We start from the raw sequence: 19,989 nt of genomic DNA on the forward strand, positions 1-19,989 counted from the left end.
AGAAATCTTTTACCTTATGTTTAATGTGCTTTAAAGTAGGAAATCCACGAAAATATAACATACTTTTGTTCATTTTAGTTATCTTATTTTGGGTTATTTCTACATGCCAAGCATCCAAAGGTATTGTTTTATACCTAAAAAAAAAAAAAAAGTCACACAACATTTGCTCATCTAGGTTGACTTTCAGATCTAGAAACTCTCATTACTCATACAAATACTAACTGACAAACCTTTGCTGTAAGCTTAATTTAAGTCACTTGGAATCTATAAAAAGGTATATAAAACCCCTTGCTAGTGCTGAGAAAAGAATACTCATTCAGAAAGAAGAAATTTCAAGCCATGGTATGTCCCAATCTCACTACTGTAATTAAATTGTTACTGTCAAATTCTAACCTTTCAATTGTACATTCATATATATAAATATAAAATATATATACACACACATATATAGTATTGTTCATCTTCACTCTTCACGAAGTGTAATCCTGCAACAGGCATTTCTACCCTTTTTGCTGAAGTTTGACCACGAAGTGTAATCCTGCAACAGGCATTTCTACCCTTTTTGCTGAAGTTTGACTACTACTAAGGTTGTTTCCATTTAATCTTGAAACTTCAGTCTGTATATCAAATAAAGCTAGCTACCTTCAGTGAGATGAAACTGACAAACATACTTATGTTCAACTCTCTGCTCTGGATCCAAATGCTTAGATTTTTTTTTTTTTTTTTAACAAATGGGCTGGAATTAGTGTGCTGATAAACCACCACTATTATCAGGTATTTGGACCAGCCTTTCATCCTCTGTGTCACACAGGAGTTTGGTAATCCTCTTAAGCATTCTTGCAAACTTAGCAGTGGTTTATCTGTTTTGCAAAGTAACATTTGAAGATAAAGGACAAATAATTTTACCGTGTTTATCCACAACAATTAATGCCTAATTGAATCTTTTACATTTTTCAGCGTATGTAGTGGCATACACAAGCTTTGCTTAAAATGCTAATACAGAATCACAGAATTGTCAGGGTTGGAAGGGAGGTCAAAGATCATCCAGTTCCAACCCCCCTGCTATGGGCTGGGACACCTCACACTAGATCAGGTTGCTCAGAGCCCCATCCAGCCTGGCCTTAAAAACTTCCAGGGATGGGGCCTCCACCACCTTCCTGGGCAATCTGTTCCAGTCTCTTACCACCCTTATAGTGAAAAACTTTATCCTAACATCCAATCTGAATCTACCCACTTCTAGTTTTGCTCCATTCCCCCTAGTCCTATGACTACCCAACATCCTAAAAAGTTCCTGACCAGCTTTCCTGTAGGCCCCCTTAAGGCACTGGAAGGCCAGTACAACTTTTCTAACTAGTAGTTTACAACAGTTACGCTGGCGTTACCTGGTACGACATCTTTCTATAGCAGGGAATTTCTCTGGCCATGGGGACATGTACTGGAACTCTGCATCTTTATCATACCAGTACATTAAGCAAGCGCTGTGAGTATTTCTTCGTTTCTCCTCTTCTTTTAGGCACTTATTGCAGGATTCCATGGCCTGCAGCAGTCGTTTCTACATTTTAGAGAAATTGGCATATGTGACACTGGTAACAAAAATTATCACAGAAAACTCTACTTTGGGAAAGTGGATACCCACATTTTTCTGGTTAATATGTTAATTTCCTAATTGCAGTCTCAGCATTCCTCATGTCCTGGCTCTCTGATTCAAGTAAGACAATTACAATGGAATGGCTTTGGAGAATAAAGATGACCTTTTGGCAAATATGTTTCCAAAGGCTAGCTGTTTGTGAACAAACCACAAGTCCACATCCCTTACTTAAGGCTTCTGCTGCTTGAGGTTAACTTTGCTTGTGTCACTTAATCTAGCCTTATTCACCAGGCAGCAAACGTATATTTTTCTGTGGTCTTATCAAGTATTAATTTAAACTTCCATTTAATTGCATGTTTAACTGTTGATAAATTAAGAAGTTTATCAGTTTTGTTATGAAGCTTTTACAGACATCATATGTTGAAAGAACTTACCTCATCAATAAATGGGATTAAAACCACAGCTTCCCATTCTTGCTGTTTTCCATTTAGGTCAGTCTTAAAATCCAGTGGATAATATTCTATAATAGGAGAATCTTGACTAATCATCAAATGCTACAAAAATACAATAGAAAAATTAAGCAATATCAGAGGTAATTTAGAACTAGTTCTAGGAAGAGACAGAGGTTGGCATAAAAATCAGTTTGAGGCTGAACAGGAATTTGACATTTATCATTTAACTGTTGTAGTCTCAGGCTACAAAATCTTGTATTTATTACTAACTTTACATTGTTCTGTGATAGTGAGAAGTAGAAATATTTAACCATAGACCTAAAATTTAGAGACAGAATACAACTAAGAAGACAGGTAAAAACATCAAGAAAAGAGTTACTTTAAAATAAAGCAGACAACCAGTAAGCAATAGCTAAATGCAATTCAACTCTAAACCCCACCTGGTAGCATTTAGGTAGCAGATCTTTGCTAGCTGCTGGAAGTACAGCAAGAAGCTGTTCAAATGGCATGAAAGGTTTTCCCAGTTCAAATTTGATTTTGAGTTCGCTGATGTTGCGAATATCTGACAGATAAGGTGCATAATGATAAGGATAATACCTGCATAGAAAAAGCCTCTTTAGATACTTAATTATAGCACAGCAGTGTTCACAAATCAGAAACAAATAGAACTACATTAAATGTTCCCAGCATACAAGGCAGAAATATTGACTGATCTAGAGCAATTTCTCATTGACTGTTTTTCTTACCAGCTCCATGACTGAACTCCATGGTAGTAATAATGCAAAATCCACTGTATTGCTTGGACATAACATTCAGCTTGATCAGCCAAGAAGTCACTTGAAAGGAAAAGGAAAGATACATATTATTTTTTTCATATTTTTACTGGTATGTAAAAGCTACTTACAACCTTGTACAGAGGAATAAAGATGAAGCATGTGGGGAACCCAGTAAGGCTAGTTTTCACACCCACTTAATACTAATTTATTTTTGTTCTCTTGTCCTCAAATTACTTGTTACAGAAAACTTGACTTACAGCTTCTCTTGCATTATCCAAAAAGCTGTGGTGGACTGCATGTGTCCTCTGCTTTCGGCATGGATGAATATTCTGTCTTGTATTAAACACGTGCAAAGACTTGTCTTTCGTGTTTAAAGAAAAGAAAAAAAAAGGCATACACTTACTCAGAAACTACTTCTACACCCATTTTGGTCATGTAGTAAGTTCTTTTGTATTGCCTAAACTCAGTTTCAAACATATCATCATCTTCTGGTTCATCTTCCAATACAGCTGAAAAAGCATTCATGAAAAAAAGGAAGAATAAAAATTAATGTTTTATAAGACATTCAGTTTTGACTTAATGACTTGATTTAGTTTCTCAATTCAGACCTTCTTTGCACTGAAAGTAACATGAAATAATGCAACAAAATCTCTGCACAGAGAAAGCCTGAAATTGAATTTCTTTTTTTTCCTTTAAACACAGGCAATGTCTTTTGTCTGTCAGTCCCAAGTACAGAGTACAAGTACAGAGAAAAGAATATAAGCCATTCAGAAAATGTTAAAATAAATTTCATAATGTAATCTTTTATCAGCAGTATCATCTGATGTCATGGAGTACTATTCATATATTGTTGACACTGAATTTCAAGAACACGAGCAAATGACATTTCCTACAAATGTCCCTATTTGCATAACAAAATACCTAAGGCATACAAAACCACAACGTTGTTGAAGATTTGCTCATTCATTCATTTAACTCATCATGGAAGCATAGGGCAGGCGAGAAGCACTTCACAATCTGTAGCCCCATTCCCTCTCACCATAAACCAGTGACATGCAGTCCCATTTCCCAACAGCTGACTACATAACTCATTCATTTAGTTCTCTGACATGAAATTCTTACAGATCTTCCAAATCTATACACAAATTAACAAATTTTTTTGTTCTACGTGTATTGAAAAATTATTTGCACTTACTTTTAGGGGGCACATCAGCTTCATTTTTTTCTAAAGCAGCCAAACATATAGAATTTTCCTGAGCCTATTAAATTAATATTTGAGGTAAAGTAAAAATACAGAATAAGATGCACATACTTCATTCACAACTATATAATCTGCAACTCAAAATACTAATTCAAGATGTATAAATATTACTAAGTATAAAACTCATCACATTTCTTTCCCTTGTAATTTTCTATGGAAAATTATTTTATCAGACAGAAGGATAGATCAGAGAAGGGAGAAGACTCAAATAAAACCTCAACTACCTTTAAATAAACTTTTAAGTATTTGTTTTCCAGTATACAACTACTTCCAAAACCGTGCAGTACACATGCAAGCATTTCTACCCCTTATCATGCTACAACACCAGGATACAGTCAAATTTTCATCAGCAAATTGTTAAAATTACTTTTGGAGGAAGTAAGGATACAAGAATAATGTTTTAGAGCATCAGACAAGACAAATATTCCCTTCACTCTCACACTACATGCTGTCTTCTGTGTACAGCACTGAGTTGCTTTCAATAAGCAGAACCATTACACTGACTAAAACTATATGGCTGCTCCAAACTTCTGTGGCAAATAAACCACAGAAGAACCAATGAAGCATACTTAATATTAATAGAAACCATAAACTGCACTAAAACTAGGAACAACTACATACAGTGACAGATTATACCTGAAGGAATTCCCTGCTGTTCCTCAATACTCTGAAGGTATATACTGAAGGATAACCAAACCTCAAACCAGGAGTTTATGCCATTTAATCACTGATTTGCAAGAAGTACCATTCTCATTTCCAAAACTGTGTGTGCAATACACTAACCTTTTGTTTCTTTTGTTTATTTTTCCTGGCTTCCTCTGCTGCAATACCAGCTGCTTCATTGAGGTATTTATTGCCTACTTTACTTTCAAACCATTTTAGGTCTACAAAGACTTCACTGAAGTGTTCACGATCAAACTGTGCAGAAAGACAAAAAGAAGTTTAGAAACGTTTGAGGGACATCAAGCTTTCAGTCTGTGCATTAAATTACATCTAGAGTTATTTGCACATAAACATTTTGCGCTAGAGATACAACTGAACTAATACATTAATACTGAAAATCTTTTCTCCTACCAATACCTAACATTTAACCAAGCCATATTTATTTTCTTTCAGTGAGGCAGCAATGGGTAACAATAACTTAGGCAAATTTCACACTTTACTACCAACTCTAGAAGTAACAAATGTATAAAAGGATTGGGTAATACAGTCTCGTGCCACACACCCAACACTTTCATAGTTTCACCCAAGAATCAGAAGACAGGGCAGAAGCAGAGACAACAGACGAACTTCCTTCTGCCAAATTCAGCAAAAAGCTGAGATCTTTCAATTTCTATATGGTCTACATGTTTTCTCCTCTCCAGGATGGAGTACTGCAATGGCACTTCACTGGATTTTCTCCTATATGCCAGTTAGTAGATGAAGAACACTCATGTCTGTCTCGGAGAGATACGAATGCTTCATTGCTCTTTACCAGGGATCTTCATTAAAAACTTACAAAAAATAGTGCACTCCAAGACCTTCAGATGTAGTTTACCCCACAAGAAATTAACCAGCAGGGCAAGCAAAGACGATTGCTGCCTGCAGCACTTTGTCCAGTACTGCTGCTCATTATTGAATGAGAATTAAGAACCAGGATTCTAATGGTGAATCCTCATCTGACTTGCAGTACTAAAAGATGTTGGCTAAAACATAGATCAGGTGATTCAATCTTTTTCCTCTTATGCTATGATAAAATCAGACAATCACTGCTGAAGCATGTCCAGAGAAGACAACGAAGCTGGTGAAGGGCCTGGAGAGCAAGTCTTATAAGGAGCTGCTGAGGGAACTGGGATTGTTTAGTTAGAACTGCCTGTAAAACAGTCATGTAACAGTTCATTGAAACTATAGCATGGTGGATTTTAGGGCACTACATCAATGTTATATTCCACAGACTACACCATTCCATACAGTGCAATTTTGAAATGACTTACATCTGACAATCTTGTGAGATATTTTTCAAAGCGCTGTAAATTCAGATTCCCATTTTCATTGATGTAGCCTATTGGGAAAATAAAGCATGCTTTTAAACCAAACAACTTTAAAATTTACATGTAAGTGCCCCATAGGTAACAGAATGCAATCTTGCTGGCTGTCTAAAGAAAGTGTAAGAAATGCTCAACGTTCTAACAGATCTAAAAACCTTAATAAATACTAACACAGAAACACTAAAACTTCCAACAACTGAACATAGTGTTCTTACCTCCCAGTTCTGGCAAGATAGCCATGTATGTTCTATAAAGTAGTGGCAGTGCATCATGATTAATATGTAAATGAGGTAGATGAGGAATAAAATCATTTCCTACAAGGAAACCCATTAAGATCCAATCATCTATTATCCTTTCAATATCATACTCGAAGGAAATCTTGTCCTGAGAGGAAAAAAAGAAAAGAAAAACTCAAACAAATAAAGAAAAAAAACCCCACAGGGGTATAATTTTTATTATCATGTTTGCATAACAAGACCTCAAATGTTTTTTCAGTCACAACTTCCATCAGAACTTACTTTTACTGGTGAAAATTCATAATCGATATATTCTCTCATCAGTGATAAGTGCAACAAATGAAATGTGGTTTCCTCTGGTGCACATGCTCTGTAAATGATTTGTAACATTAAGTTCATTATTTATAAACACAATTTCACCATAAATAATTAATAAATCCAAGGCTACCTAAAACAAGTAATCTTACTAGGATTATATCATCACAGGAGAAATTATGTACAGACGTTTCTTCTTTGATTCTATTGTAGGATTCATCTGTTTTGAATATACAAACTTTTGCAGCAGAATCTCCTAAGCATGAAATGTGACTGCACTGTATGGCAAACAGCTAGCTCAGAGAAAGCAGGGCAGCTTTATTGAGTTCCATAGCACATAAAAACTATTTCTTAAGTAATTATCCCATCGTCCAAAAAAGGATCATCCTCACCTAATTTTGCACCAAACCCAAAACTTTTTAAGGTATTTTAGAACTAGCCTGAATACACTTAGAGAATGTAGATTCATGGTTAGGTTACATTTGCAGCCATTTGAAATACTCCTTGTAAGAAAACAATACGCTCAACTTTCAGATAAGCTCTGTATCTAGTGGCTTCAACACAGCACCAAAAATCAAAACAAACACAACACATCTACCGTTTGTTTGCAGTATAAATTAGTCTACATGCATTCTACCTTCTCCTCTCTTCACTAAAATAACGTAATACCTTAGCTAAGGTTAGTCTGAAATCAGTTAATTCCTACACTAAAAGATAAATGACTTAGGAAGATTGACGTATTTTAAATTCACGAAGGACTATTTCACCTTGTAGATATTGTTAACTAGCTGGGATCTCCCTCAGTGATGAACCAGCATAAACAGCTGTGTATTTTGTCCAAAACCCTCTGAGAAAAAGGAAGCTTAAGACAAATTCTGAGCTACACTTAGTTATACAGAACTTCAGACCTAATTTAAACATAATTTTAATATCGATAAATCCACATTGGTGCTGTGAGACTCTAGAGCCATTTTGTCTTAATTGTTAAGTGAGAATACTCACAAAAAGCAATTCCAGTAACTTCCAGAAGTAAATTCCTATAATGAGCAGAAGTTACAACAGGAGCCAAATATTCAACACTGCTGGGACACCCAAATGATCACAGAATCATAGAATGGTCTTGGTTGAAAGGGACCTTAAAGATCGCCTAGTTCCAAATCCCATGCCATAAGCAGCAGCCTCCCACTAGACCAGGTTGCTCAAGGTCTCATCATTTCTGGCCTTGAACAACTCCAGGAAGGAGGCATCCACAACCTCTCTGGGCAACCAGAACACCACCCTCACTGTAAAGAACTTCTTTCTATTATCTAGTCTAAATCTACCCTTCTAGAGCTTCAATGACACCTTGCTTCTTTATTCCATCCTTTAATTTATCCCTCAAAAGGTCATCACACTTTTAATTTATGCTCTTTTTTAAAAAAGGAATAATGACATTCTTTGGGATTTAAGATCTTTTTAAAACATTACAGTATTACACACCTACACTATCAACAGAATGACCACTAGTGAAAAGCTGACTGTGGAGGACTATGAAAAGTATACTCATTCCTGGTATTTATTATACTGTCCTTAGCTACAAAAACCATGTGCTTATTAACAAAAATCATCTGTTTGTCTAAACATTTATGACTTATCACTGTCCAAAATAACTTTGGATCACGAAAGTGTATTTTTCTCTGTCTCTCCTACCTTTTCCCTATATCCACCAAACAAAAGCTTCAAAGAAGAAACTTTAGACATAGTAACAACTAAAAATTAATTCTCTGCTCTGAAACAAATTGCATTTTTCTGATTATAACCCACAAGTTAGTTCAAATGGGCAAATCCAGAGTAAGAGTATCCTGTCAGAGTGTTTATTTTAGTAATTATTCTAGTAATTTACCTACATGCACAAAACTTCAGAGTTAGAAATACATTTTTAGAAGTCCATACTTGCATAAGAGAATTATGGAAACAACATCAGTATAGCCTGGACTGCCCCACTCATAATATGAAGAAAGAAGCACGACACACCAAGGCACTATGGATTTCTTTTGCCAGCTCTCCTAACAGCATATATTTTCTCATGTAAACTAACTCAAATGTACAATTTAACAACTTGAGTTTTCTAATTTCATGTACTTTCTCATACAAAAAAAAAAAGTATTAATTTAGTAAGCAATCAATAAAGAAACTGAGTATATTTTGGATTTAATTTCATCACATATGAAATAAAAGTAAAGTTAAATCAGTTCACCTTTGAGATTTTTTACCACCAAATCTGACTTCTTCTCTTAAGAGCGCAAAGTGTGCCTCATGACTTGTTAATCCCAGCATAATCTATTACAAAGAGATATTAGAGAGGTCGTAATTAATTTTTTTTAAAAAAAATGTTACTCAAGATTTGAGCAGTACAAAGAAACTCTGCTCTTCTGTTTCATTACTAATTCAAAAGTTCGCAGGAATACAAAATTACATTCTTGTTTAATAACAATTTATAACCCTGCACAGAAGGGCTTCTATTTCAGAAGCCAAACACACTGTTTATTCTAACTGCACGTACCAAGTCAGCATCTAAGCCATAGAGACAGTGTCTTGTATTTGGATCATGATGGGGCTTTGCTTTTTCTGATCTGATGAACTCCATAATTTTATGCTCACCTTCCCCTGGAGTCTGCACATAAAAAAAATAAATCCAAAATTAATCAATAAGTATTTTCCTATAAATTTAATTTTATTTAAAATAAAACATTACCAATGACCTCATGGCCTGATAAGTAAACTGTCACTCCTTGCCAGGATTTGTCTGTGGAAATCTTCATATTTACAAAATACTTCAGATGCTCATGCAATCTGGCCATGAATTCAGTTCCTGAAAACAGAAATCTGAAGTTAAACACACAGCTTTTCACTGGTCATTCAAAACTGCATTTCAATATCAAAAGTATTAATGAGAAAAATCAAACAACCCAAGGAAAAGCTTTGCAAGAGATGAAGAGGCAGCTGTAGTTTCACCCCCCACCACCCAAGAAGTTTCATGTTTTCCGTAGCAATCCAAAAAATTTTTTAAATGAGGAAATACTTCAACCCTACTAGAAGTTATTAAAACTCATGCTCCAAACTTCTAGTCTTTATTGATTCTGTTCTCCAGTTTAAAAAAAGTCCATACCTTAGAAGAGGAAAAGAATGCCAAAGTATAGATGCAACAACATAAATCCAAATAAATGTCAGTAATTAATAAATCATCTTACCTGGTGTAATACAGTTGGAGTCAAATCTGGCTTCTGTAGGGAGAGTTTCTCCCTTTTCTAATGCCTTTTTTATTTTCTCCTCTGCCTCTTTTGCTGATCTAAAACAAACGAGTTGGAGAGAGGGAGTAGAGAAATAATCTTATTCAAACATTACTACCCTAAGAACAGCTTTACTAACAGAATATATATAGTCCCTTTTTGAAAGAGTATTTAAAAAAAAATACAAAAACTGAGGGAAATTTAACTCCTGAACAGAGTTTGAACTTGTTTCCAATACAACTGGAAGGCTTTAAAAATAGTTTTTTTCTCCTCTAGTAATGATTAGTTATTACTCAAACACAGTTAATATTTAGATTAGCAAGATGATCATTCAGTGGCTGATAAGAACAAGAGGAAGCCAGTGTTGAAACAGTAGGAATATTTGGGATCTGAACATCTGAAAATGCTACACCAGAACAACAGTGTTGATGTGGTTAAACAAAGAACAAGTTTGGAATACCTTGGAGGCAGGAGGGATCTATCACCGCTAGAATGATGCAGAAACAAATGAACAAATGTAATCCTGGCCTTTCTTGTCCAAGGATTTCACAAACATCAGAAAACCACCAATATCTTAGATCTTTGTCCTCTCAATTTTGCTGAAACATTTGTCCCATTTCTACTTGGAACTCTTTTTTAATTTCTTCTTCTTTCTCTCAACCTCCTTTTTTCCTTATGGAAGACCCTTCCAAACAAGCCAAAAACCAAACCCACCCCCTAGTAGCTTGAAAACATTTACTGTTGTCCCCTTCTACCAGTCTGTTTTGTCACATTTTAACACATTCTCTGTACTGTCTGATCACTGACTTTCCTTACAGAAGTCTTCAAAAAACCTTCTACATCTCCCACAGCATATATATATGGAACCTGTGAAACGACTGTAAAGTCTACTTGCAGCTCTGTATTTCATCTAGGGTGCTAACTGGTATAAACAGGAAAGCAGAGTTCTACTAGAAACTTCATTTCTTCTTTGACTGTCAAAGAACATTCCATTATAGTTACCAAAAAGGCATACCTATAATTAGCATTCACAAATACCAGAGACTCTCACAGGTTATGAAGCCACTGGAGATAATTGCTTTGAGCTCTGCTAGAGATTTACTTCACCAAAAATTTCATAGGGAAAAAGCTTCTTGTGCCACCAAGTGCCACATACAGGGACAAAACTGTATGCAAAAAGGACACCTCCCTTTAGGGACCCCTAATTTTAACTATTAACCTTTTACAGGTAGCTACCCTCATTTAACTAAAAACTACTATCAAAAGCACAACCATTCTTCATATATTTTACTTTTCATGGCATACATTTAAGTAAATGTTTGGGTTTTTTTAAACATTTACTATCAGAAAGACAGAGCAAGAACAAATATTCTCACCTAAAGCGCCTCCCACGCTGCTGATTCATTTTTGCTCTTGGAGCTACTCCATCAACTGCCATGAAGAAAACCTTTCTTGGTTTAATAATACGAAAAAGTACTTCCAAATAGTGAAAAATATCAGCAAAAATCTTATCTTCTGAGATTCTGAAGTGAACATCATCATCATTTGGATGTGAACACTGATGTATAATGCCATTCATGTCCAGGTATAAGTTGTCGAACTCTGGAATCTACAAAAGCCATAGTTAGCCCTCATCTGCTGACATATGAAGCAATACAATCACTGCCCAAGGTGTGGCTGAGAGTAATGAACTCCGGAAACAAGCTGAGCTGGGAAGACCTCCCTGGCACCTATTGCACACCAATGGACTAAGAATATCTTCCCGGGTTATGGGTTTGTTTATACTTGCAATCTGTTATTATGATTTTCTTAGTGAAGAAATTAAGGTGAACAAATTTCATCCTATTCTGTGTTGACTGTTTCTGGCACCTCAGAACTTCTGCCCTCTGTGCTTGACTAATCTTCTACATTGCATAAGGAAAAAGAAAAAAAAAAAAACCAAACTTCCATAAAAGAGTGACTTTTTTTTTTAACACCCACCCCGCTTCAGTCTTGCATAGCTTCACTATAAACAATAAAAACTACAAAACTGAGTCTGCAGTTTCCAACAGCATTTCAAAAGCAAAGCTGTTTTAAGAAGCTTTAGGGCTCTCCTCCTGTTAACCAGTTTCTACCATGAGCACTGCTTGCTGCCTCTTCAGGTAAGCTAAGAATCTAGAGTGGCAATTGCCACCAAAAGCAGCAGTTACCCATTATAACTCCCATTTTTTCCAAAATGTGTTTTTTGTCTATTTCTCTGTTGTTCCAACAGCCTCGTCTGTAGCAGTCTAACTTTCTTTTAAAGGAAAAAAATCGTCCCCCAGAATATACACAAGCAACATAGAGACTACAAACACTGCTAGCATCTGAATGAGCCACTATCCACAGATCTATTCTTTAAGTCCCCAGTATGACTGGCCATAAGAACCCTCCTGTCATTACAGCTAAGAAGAGGTACTGCAGACTTGTCATGATTTTCTGCAGTATTGCTGCTGATGTGTCTTTACATCGTTTTGAAAGGTGTGCTGTTGGACATCTAGACACAAGAGTAACATAACTGTTTCAGAAAAATGAATGGTGAAGAACAAGAGACAGGCACAGGAAGGATCTGCAGCCACTTGCAATAACTAGTCTCCTACTGTGCAAAATGATCTTCAGCACAGTTAAATTCAGTAACTAAACTGCTTTCAGGGCGCTGGAACAGGTTGTCTCCTTCTCTATCGACTTCGAAGACCTGTCTGGATGTGTTCATGTGTGACCTGCCCTAGATGATCCTGCTTTGGCAGGGGAGTAGGTCAGTGATCTCCGGAGATCCCTTCCAAGCCCTATTATTCTGTGATTCTATGTACAAACACAATGTCATCATTACAGCTTGGGATTTGCCTTCAATCATCACCCAACTCATCTCAGAACATCCTACTCAGACTCTAAACCCAAATACACCACACCAGTCGAAAACGATAATGGGAAGCTGGGAGCTTGTGTCTAACTGGTGCTAAACACGACTTATCTGAAAACAAGGCTTTTTCAGCCTAGCTGTTGAAAGCATGATTTGCAGCTTTCCTTTTCCAGCTTTTAACACATTTCTCGGGTTTACTACTAATACAAACTGGCCACGCATGTGACCCGGACATGTAGCAGGGTTGCAAAACCTGTCCCTCGTCACTGCTGTGCCATTCGTCGTCAGCAGCTCGAACTTTTCTAAACCCGGTAACGGCGAAACTCCGACCTGGTGCTCCCGAGGGAGATGAAAGCACCGCCGAGTTTAGAGGGGCTGGGGAAACCGAAAGCAGAGGAGAGAGCTCGGCGGTGGGAGCCGGTCACCGCCACGCCTGGGAGAAGGGCCCCGGACTGGGCACTTCCTCGAGCAACAGCCTGTTTTCGGTTCCAGTGCTTCCGAAACCAGTGCCTGCGTGTGCCGATGTCTGCGCGGCGGGACTGCAGCAGCAGCTCCCAGCAGCGCTGTACGCTAGCCGCCAGGTCGGCGGAGGGGCTTCAGGCTCTCAGAGGGAATCCTAAAGCTTCGACCCCCTCCCCAACCACACGCGTCACCACCCCTCGACTTTCGGCCGCTTCGAGCTGCGGGGCTCGGCGAGCCGCGGCCGCCAGCCCTACGCCGACCAGTATCTCTGCGAGCCAGCCTCGGCTCCAGCTCAGCGCCGCAAGTCCGGGCGACGGCTGCCCGACTAGGGCCCAGGCCCGCTTCCCCACCCCGCCGAGAGGCCGGCCAGGATCCCCCCTCCTCCGCCCCGGCACGGAGAGACGACGAGCCCTGGGCAGGCAGTGGCGCTCCACTCCGATCTCACCTGATGCTCCTTCACCACCTGGCTGAGACAGGGGTACCGCTCTGAGATCCACCGGTAGAACTTAGGGACCCCCATGACCACTACTATCCGCCAGCCTCACAGCCCCACAGGACCTAAACAACCCGCGTCGCGCTCCGCCCTCCTTCCGGCGCGCGCTGCCAACAGCGGGGCCTCCCGGCCACAGAGCGGCGCTGCGCAGACAGCCGGGCCCCCCGGCCACAGAGCGGCGCTGCGCAGACAGCCGGACCCCCCGGCCACAGAGCGGCGCTGCGCAGACAGCCGGGCCCCCCCGGCCACAGAGCGGCGCTGCGCAGACAGCCGGGCCCCCCGGCCACAGAGCGGCGCTGCGCAGACAGCCGGGCCCCCCGGCCACAGAGCGGCGCTGCGCAGACAGCCGGGCCCCCCGGCCACAGAGCGGCGCTGCGCAGACAGCCGGGCCTCCCGGCCACAGAGCGGCGCTGCGCAGACAGCCGGGCCTCCCGCTCAGAGCTGAGCGCTACGCCGATAGCCGGGTCTGCCGTTCACAGAGCGACGCGCACACTGCCCCGCGGCGACCATGAAGAGACGGCCGGCGCCGCTGGCGCAGGCGACTGGGGGGTGGGGCTGGTGGTGGTGGGGCGTCCTGCCCGGGCCGGGGGTGACGTACCTTAGCGTTAACCAGTGGGCCTGCGTGTCTCGCCCCCTCCACTACAACCCTGCACAGGAGCTCCCTCGAGCCCCCGACAGCGGGGAGTAGAGGGCAGAGATGAAAAGCAGCAGGTCCTTTAAAGGTCCTTCATGCAACATTTCTCTGTGGTGGAAGGCCTGTGAACGGTGACATGACCTGAATGCACTCCCCCCTTGCCACACAAAAGATAGAGGAGGTTCCACACATCGTAATTGGCAAAATCTTTGGAATACTATGAAGAAATTCGTAAAGTCTTCACACGCCAAATATTTTTCTAGACATAGTTGAAACCACAATTCAACCTCTACTGCTGAAAAGTATTTTTTATTTTTAGAAAGCCCTTCTGAACTACAAATAGAAGAAGTTTAATCACATCATAGCAATACAAAACTTCAATGTCAGATTTTCAAATCTCAAACAGTTTACAAAATGTTTACAAGAATATGCAGGATTTTATAGAGTGTACTCTTTCAACATTGTGAACACTTTTCAGATAGACTAAGCCTAATTTTAAAGCAGTTCCTTTGTGTACTTTCTATATATATACAGAACATAAGTATACAGGACTTACGAATAGTATCATTCCAAAGGGAAAATTTCACATATAAGGAGCCCAGCCCATATACATCTGGCAGAGCAGGTTGTCATCACTTGCTTCTTGAATAAGGTAATGAACATGCCCTTCAATAGATAAGGGTAATCCTTTAATTCTGTTTCTAGTCTTAATAACACCTTGCAGCCGTTGTTCTATATCAAGGACATGGGTTTTGGCCTGGAAACAAAGACAAACGTTTAAAAAAAAAAAAAGAATACAGCTACTATCCATGAACTTCCACTGCTTAAAATAAAAAAAGTATTTACTAGGATTTGTTTGCTAATGTAATACAAGACTCAAATGTATACATCAGTTAACTTTGAAAACAAAGGATACTCGCTTTTAAAAATCATTACTTAAAATGGATCATTGGTCAAGTTCTAAACCTTACATTCTTACAGATAAAAGAGAAGACTGAAAATGCTATGGAAATCTATTTGAAAATGTTAGAATGTTAGACAGCATAGAGAAGAAGGCTAAGGAGAATCTTGTGAGGTTCAAAAAGGCAAAGTTCAAGGTCCTGCACATAAATTGAGGAAATCCTGGATATCAATCCAGGTTCCTGGATGATGAGATTGAGAGCAACCCTGCAGAAAATTACTTGAGGGTACCGGTGGAAGAGAAGCTGGACAAGAACCAGCAATGTGCACTTGCAACCCAGAAGGCCAGTGGAATCCTGGGCTGGATCAAAGAAAGGGTGGCCAGCAGGTCAAGAGAGGTGATTCTGCCACCGTGCTCTGCTGAGACCTCACCTGAGGTACCGTGTCCAGCTCTGGGACCCTCAACACAAGGAGGTGAATAGATCTGCTGGAGCAGGTCCAAAGGAGGGCCACAAAGATGATCCAAGGGCTGGAGCACCTCTCCTATTGAGGACAAGCTGAGGGAGCTGGGTCTCTTCAGCCTGGAGAAGAGGAGGCTCCAGGTACACCTTTTAGCTGCATTTCAGTATCTGAAAGGCACCTACAAGAAGCTGGGGAGGGACTGCTTAGAAGGAATTCTAGTGACAGGATGAGGGGCAGTGGTTTGAAACTGGAGCAGGGTAGATTTAGGATGGACATTAGAAGGAAGTTCTTTACAATGAGGGTAATGAAGTATTAGAACAGGTTGCCCAGAGATGTGGTTAAGGCCCTATCCCTAGAGACATTCAAGGTCAAACTTGATGAGGCCCTGAGCAATTTGATCTAGCTAGAGATGTCGATGCTCACTACAAGGGAGTTGAACAAGATCACCTTTGAAGATTCCTTCCAACCCAATGCATTCTGTGATTGCTTTATTTCATACATTAAAATAAATGTAAAAATTTCCCAGTCATTTTCTTGGAGTTCTGAATAAAATTAAAGATACCTAGTCTGGAAAATTTAGGCCAACGTTATAAGCAACTGAAAATGAGCAAGGATAATAATAGGCTGTATTAAGCAACTCAAAATGAGCTGTTCTGAGGCAAAGTAGTTCATAATTCACAAAATTGTTTCATTTGGAAGACACCTATAAGATTGAGTCCAACCATCAACCTAACAATCAAGACTCAAAATAAACTAATCACTCCAAACAAGTTGCAACAGTTCCAATGGTTGCATCAAATGTTTTATTCATACCTTATCAGTCAACTGGTGTATGCTTTTCTTGTAGGATAAAATAAAACGGAGTATATGGAAATTTTCAAAGTTAAGTTGTGGGATTTTTTTGCTTTGTTTTTATATTGGATGGGTGGAAGGCCATAGAATCATGGAATTGTTTCAGTTGGGAAACCTCTAAGATCATCAAGCCCAACTGTCCACCTAAGACCATCATGACCATTAAACCATGTCCCAAAGTGCCATGTCCACATGTTTCTTGAACACCTCCAGGGACGGTGACTCCACCATGTCCCTGGGCAGTCTGTTCCAATGCCTGACCACTCCTGCAGGAAAGAAAGTTTTCCTAATATCCAACCTAAGTCTTGCCTAGCACAATTTCAGGCCATTTCCTCTTGTTCTATTACCCAAAACTAGGGAGAAAAGACCTACTCCCACCTCACTCCAACCTCCTTTCAGGGAGCTGCAGAGAGCAATGAGGTCTCCCCTCAGCCTCCTCTTCTCCAGACTAAACAATCGTTGCCCTTCTTGGGACACGCTTCAGCACCTCCATGTCCTTCTTGTAGTGAGGGGCCTAACACTGAACCCACTACTTGAGGTGTGTCTTCAGCAGTGCTGAGTACAGGGATACAATCACTTCCCTGCACCTGATGATCACACGCTATTCCTGATCCAGGCCAGGATGCTGTTGGCCGCCTCCTACTCACACACCTTCCTTTAAAGCTCAAACATAACACTGGCACCTATCTGAAAAAAACCCCAACCTAACATACAACTATGTGGGTGGGCCTGTAACTAATAAAAAACAGAGAAAAGATTATGTGGACATAGCCTGGTTTGTAATTGTTTGAAGACCAGGAGGTTTCCTGGGCTCAAATAGCTCAGTTATGGTTGTTGTTGTAATATGGCTTCAGTACTCCAGTTTGTCCTTACCCTAGCTGCTGTGTTTATCAGTGCTCACTAAATTGTACACATACTTATTTTCACTAAATATTCCTTTTAAAGCAAAAATGACAAATCAGTATTTTTGAAAAGGGGAAAAAGAATAAAAATCACAGGCTACTTAAGTTGTATTCTGCATGAATGACACAGCATTTATCAGCAGCCACAGTAGAAACAGTATAAACCAATCCTAACTGTAACCAAGTATTCCTTACCATTGTAATAAGGCACCTATTTCTGCAACAATAAACTTTCGCTCCAGAAAAGCACAAAAAATACAGGGGAAAGGACTCCTGATGTTGCCAACACTGTATATCTGGAGAACTGTGCAACAGACAGCGTGAGGGGCAGCAAGAGCCTCAGCTGTCCTATTGCTTCTGTTGATGTTGTCCTTGATTTAGTAACACTAACAAGAGAATTATAGGCTCTGTTTTGTCTGGTTCTTTAGTAGACAATTACATTTTCTATCAATAAAAATAATCTCTTTATGCATACAAATTATGAACAGAGAGATAATGAAGAAGAAACAACCAGAGGACTTTTTAAATGGAAGAAAAATCATGACAGTTAAGGTTTCCATTTGAAAATACATAACTTGCAACCATAATGAACATTTGCCATTTGAATACCTTATGTTCTGCTTGTTTTACACTTACCTTTTCATTGACAACTTCTCCGGTTTCATTCACCTGGGCTTTTGTATTGCCTTTAATAGGTTTACTCCATTCCACAAGAGGGTCATGGAGGAAAGTCTTTAAGACACTAAATAAAGAAAAAAATTTAAAAGGATAAAATACATGAGATATATTTTATTTTCAAAGCAAGAACACCAACAGGAGTCTGAAGTTACTGCTGAATATTTATCATAGAATCATTAAGGTTGGAAAAGACCTTTAAGATCATAGAATGCAACCAGTACCCAACTATTATGACCACTAAACCGTATCTTGAAGCACCACATCTACACGATTCATGAACACTTTCAGGGATGACTCCTCCACCTCCCTGGGCAGCCTGTTCTAATCACTCACCACTCTCTCAGTAAAGAAGTTTTTCCTAATGTCCAATCTAAATTTCCCCAGCACAACTTAATCCCATTTCCTCTCATCCTATCACTAGTTACTTAAGAGACTAACACCAGCCTCACTACAACCTCCATTTAAGTAGTTGTAGAGAGCGGTAAGATCTCCCCTTAACCTTCTCTTCTCTAGACTGATCAACCTCAGCTCCCTCAGCCGCTCCTTGTACAACATGCCCTCCAAACCCCTCACCAGCCTCATTGCTCTTCTCTGGATGCCTTCCAGGACCCCTCAATATCTTTGCTATACTGTGATGCCCAGAACTGAACACAGTACTCAAGCTATTTCTATTGGATTATATTTAACAGTATGCCATAGTAAGACTGAGCTGCATGATAGGCAGATGCTGGAACTGGCATGTTTACCTGTGGTTCCTCTCTCAGGTGTTCAGACTACAGGCAGGTTATTGTGAGTTTATAGCATAAGCAATTGCCATACCTCATGAGAGGCTCTCTCTGATCACGCATAAGCCGCATCGTGACTTCACAAGCTCTTCGGAAGAGTCCTTCTGTTCCCATTGGACCCATACCATTAACCATGTTGTGAGTGAGACGGAAAGGTACAATTTCTGGAACTTCAAAGGTCTCTCCCTTTACATGGATTTAAAAAAAAAAAAAAAGTATGCCCTAAATGTTTTAATCACGATTTAAATAAAGGGGAACAACTGCATTGTTTTCAGAGTTTTCCCCTCATTTTGTCAGTGGCAGTTTCCTAGCTGACAAGAGACACTTGCCCAGATCATAACCCCTCTCAGCATCTCATGGGAAATTTCAGTGAACAACAGATACCAGTGTCCAAATAACCTCTTTTTCTCTTTTCTTTTGATACACTAGTACTGGGTATAAAATTTTATTCAAAATACAGCTGCTATATAGTCTCATGAAAAATGCTGTTTCTTTTATAGTATACATGTTAGCTTAAAAATAATTCTTTTTTGTTTGTAAATTAATGGTTATATAGGACAATTTAAACTTACTGTACCAGAAAGCAAGAGAAATAAACTAACAATACCTCTACCTCATTTATCTGAATTAAAAAAGGCATGTCTCACACAAAGTGCATCTTTCAGCAGAAACCAAAATTAAAAATCCCCCTCTGGCCACAATTTCTGCAGTTTCTTTTTACAAAACCACTGGAATTTCTATGCTAAATTTAGGTGAGAAAAACAAAGAAACTTCACAGCAGCAGAATTCTGAATATAACAATTACAGCTCTTTCTGGAAGGTGGTAGTAGAGAGAGAAAAAAAAAAAAAAAATCACAAAACATAAACACTCTCAAATTTGAGCTGTTTTACACATATCTGCATGAGCTCATCTGATGTTGGCTAAATCAAAAAAGTGGCTTTAAGTAGTACAGTACAGAGAATAAACACTCTTGACAAATCCCAGGCTGTTTGTTGGGTATAAATTAGAGAGAGGATTA

The 19,989-nt window shown here is 39.4% G+C and overlaps 2 protein-coding genes across 2 annotated transcripts in view; both read right to left on the reverse strand.

The window, feature by feature from the left end:
• XRN1 (5'-3' exoribonuclease 1) overlaps window positions 1-13,797 on the reverse strand; it is a 34,181-nt gene extending 20,384 nt beyond the window's left edge. The window contains exons 1-17 of the mRNA XM_054386207.1: window positions 13,710-13,797; window positions 11,301-11,533; window positions 9,886-9,983; window positions 9,397-9,506; window positions 9,198-9,308; window positions 8,892-8,974; window positions 6,623-6,710; window positions 6,320-6,488; window positions 6,051-6,118; window positions 4,855-4,995; window positions 4,012-4,075; window positions 3,220-3,325; window positions 2,787-2,876; window positions 2,481-2,637; window positions 2,023-2,142; window positions 1,383-1,552; window positions 14-134 (exon numbers count right to left, since the gene is read on the reverse strand). Of these exons, the coding sequence (XP_054242182.1) occupies window positions 14-134; window positions 1,383-1,552; window positions 2,023-2,142; window positions 2,481-2,637; window positions 2,787-2,876; window positions 3,220-3,325; window positions 4,012-4,075; window positions 4,855-4,995; window positions 6,051-6,118; window positions 6,320-6,488; window positions 6,623-6,710; window positions 8,892-8,974; window positions 9,198-9,308; window positions 9,397-9,506; window positions 9,886-9,983; window positions 11,301-11,533; window positions 13,710-13,784 (2,004 nt within the window). The 5' untranslated portion in view covers window positions 13,785-13,797. The remainder of the gene's footprint in view (window positions 1-13; window positions 135-1,382; window positions 1,553-2,022; window positions 2,143-2,480; window positions 2,638-2,786; window positions 2,877-3,219; window positions 3,326-4,011; window positions 4,076-4,854; window positions 4,996-6,050; window positions 6,119-6,319; window positions 6,489-6,622; window positions 6,711-8,891; window positions 8,975-9,197; window positions 9,309-9,396; window positions 9,507-9,885; window positions 9,984-11,300; window positions 11,534-13,709) is intronic.
• Window positions 13,798-14,974: 1,177 nt separating this feature from the next.
• ATR (ATR serine/threonine kinase) overlaps window positions 14,975-19,989 on the reverse strand; it is a 43,276-nt gene continuing 38,261 nt past the window's right edge. The window contains exons 44-46 of the mRNA XM_054385998.1: window positions 19,005-19,156; window positions 18,144-18,249; window positions 14,975-15,148 (exon numbers count right to left, since the gene is read on the reverse strand). Coding sequence (XP_054241973.1) covers window positions 14,975-15,148; window positions 18,144-18,249; window positions 19,005-19,156 — 432 coding nt within the window. The remainder of the gene's footprint in view (window positions 15,149-18,143; window positions 18,250-19,004; window positions 19,157-19,989) is intronic.

This window comes from Indicator indicator, chromosome 13, assembly GCF_027791375.1.
Source record: "Indicator indicator isolate 239-I01 chromosome 13, UM_Iind_1.1, whole genome shotgun sequence".
In the NCBI taxonomy this organism is placed as follows: Eukaryota; Metazoa; Chordata; class Aves; order Piciformes; family Indicatoridae; genus Indicator; species Indicator indicator.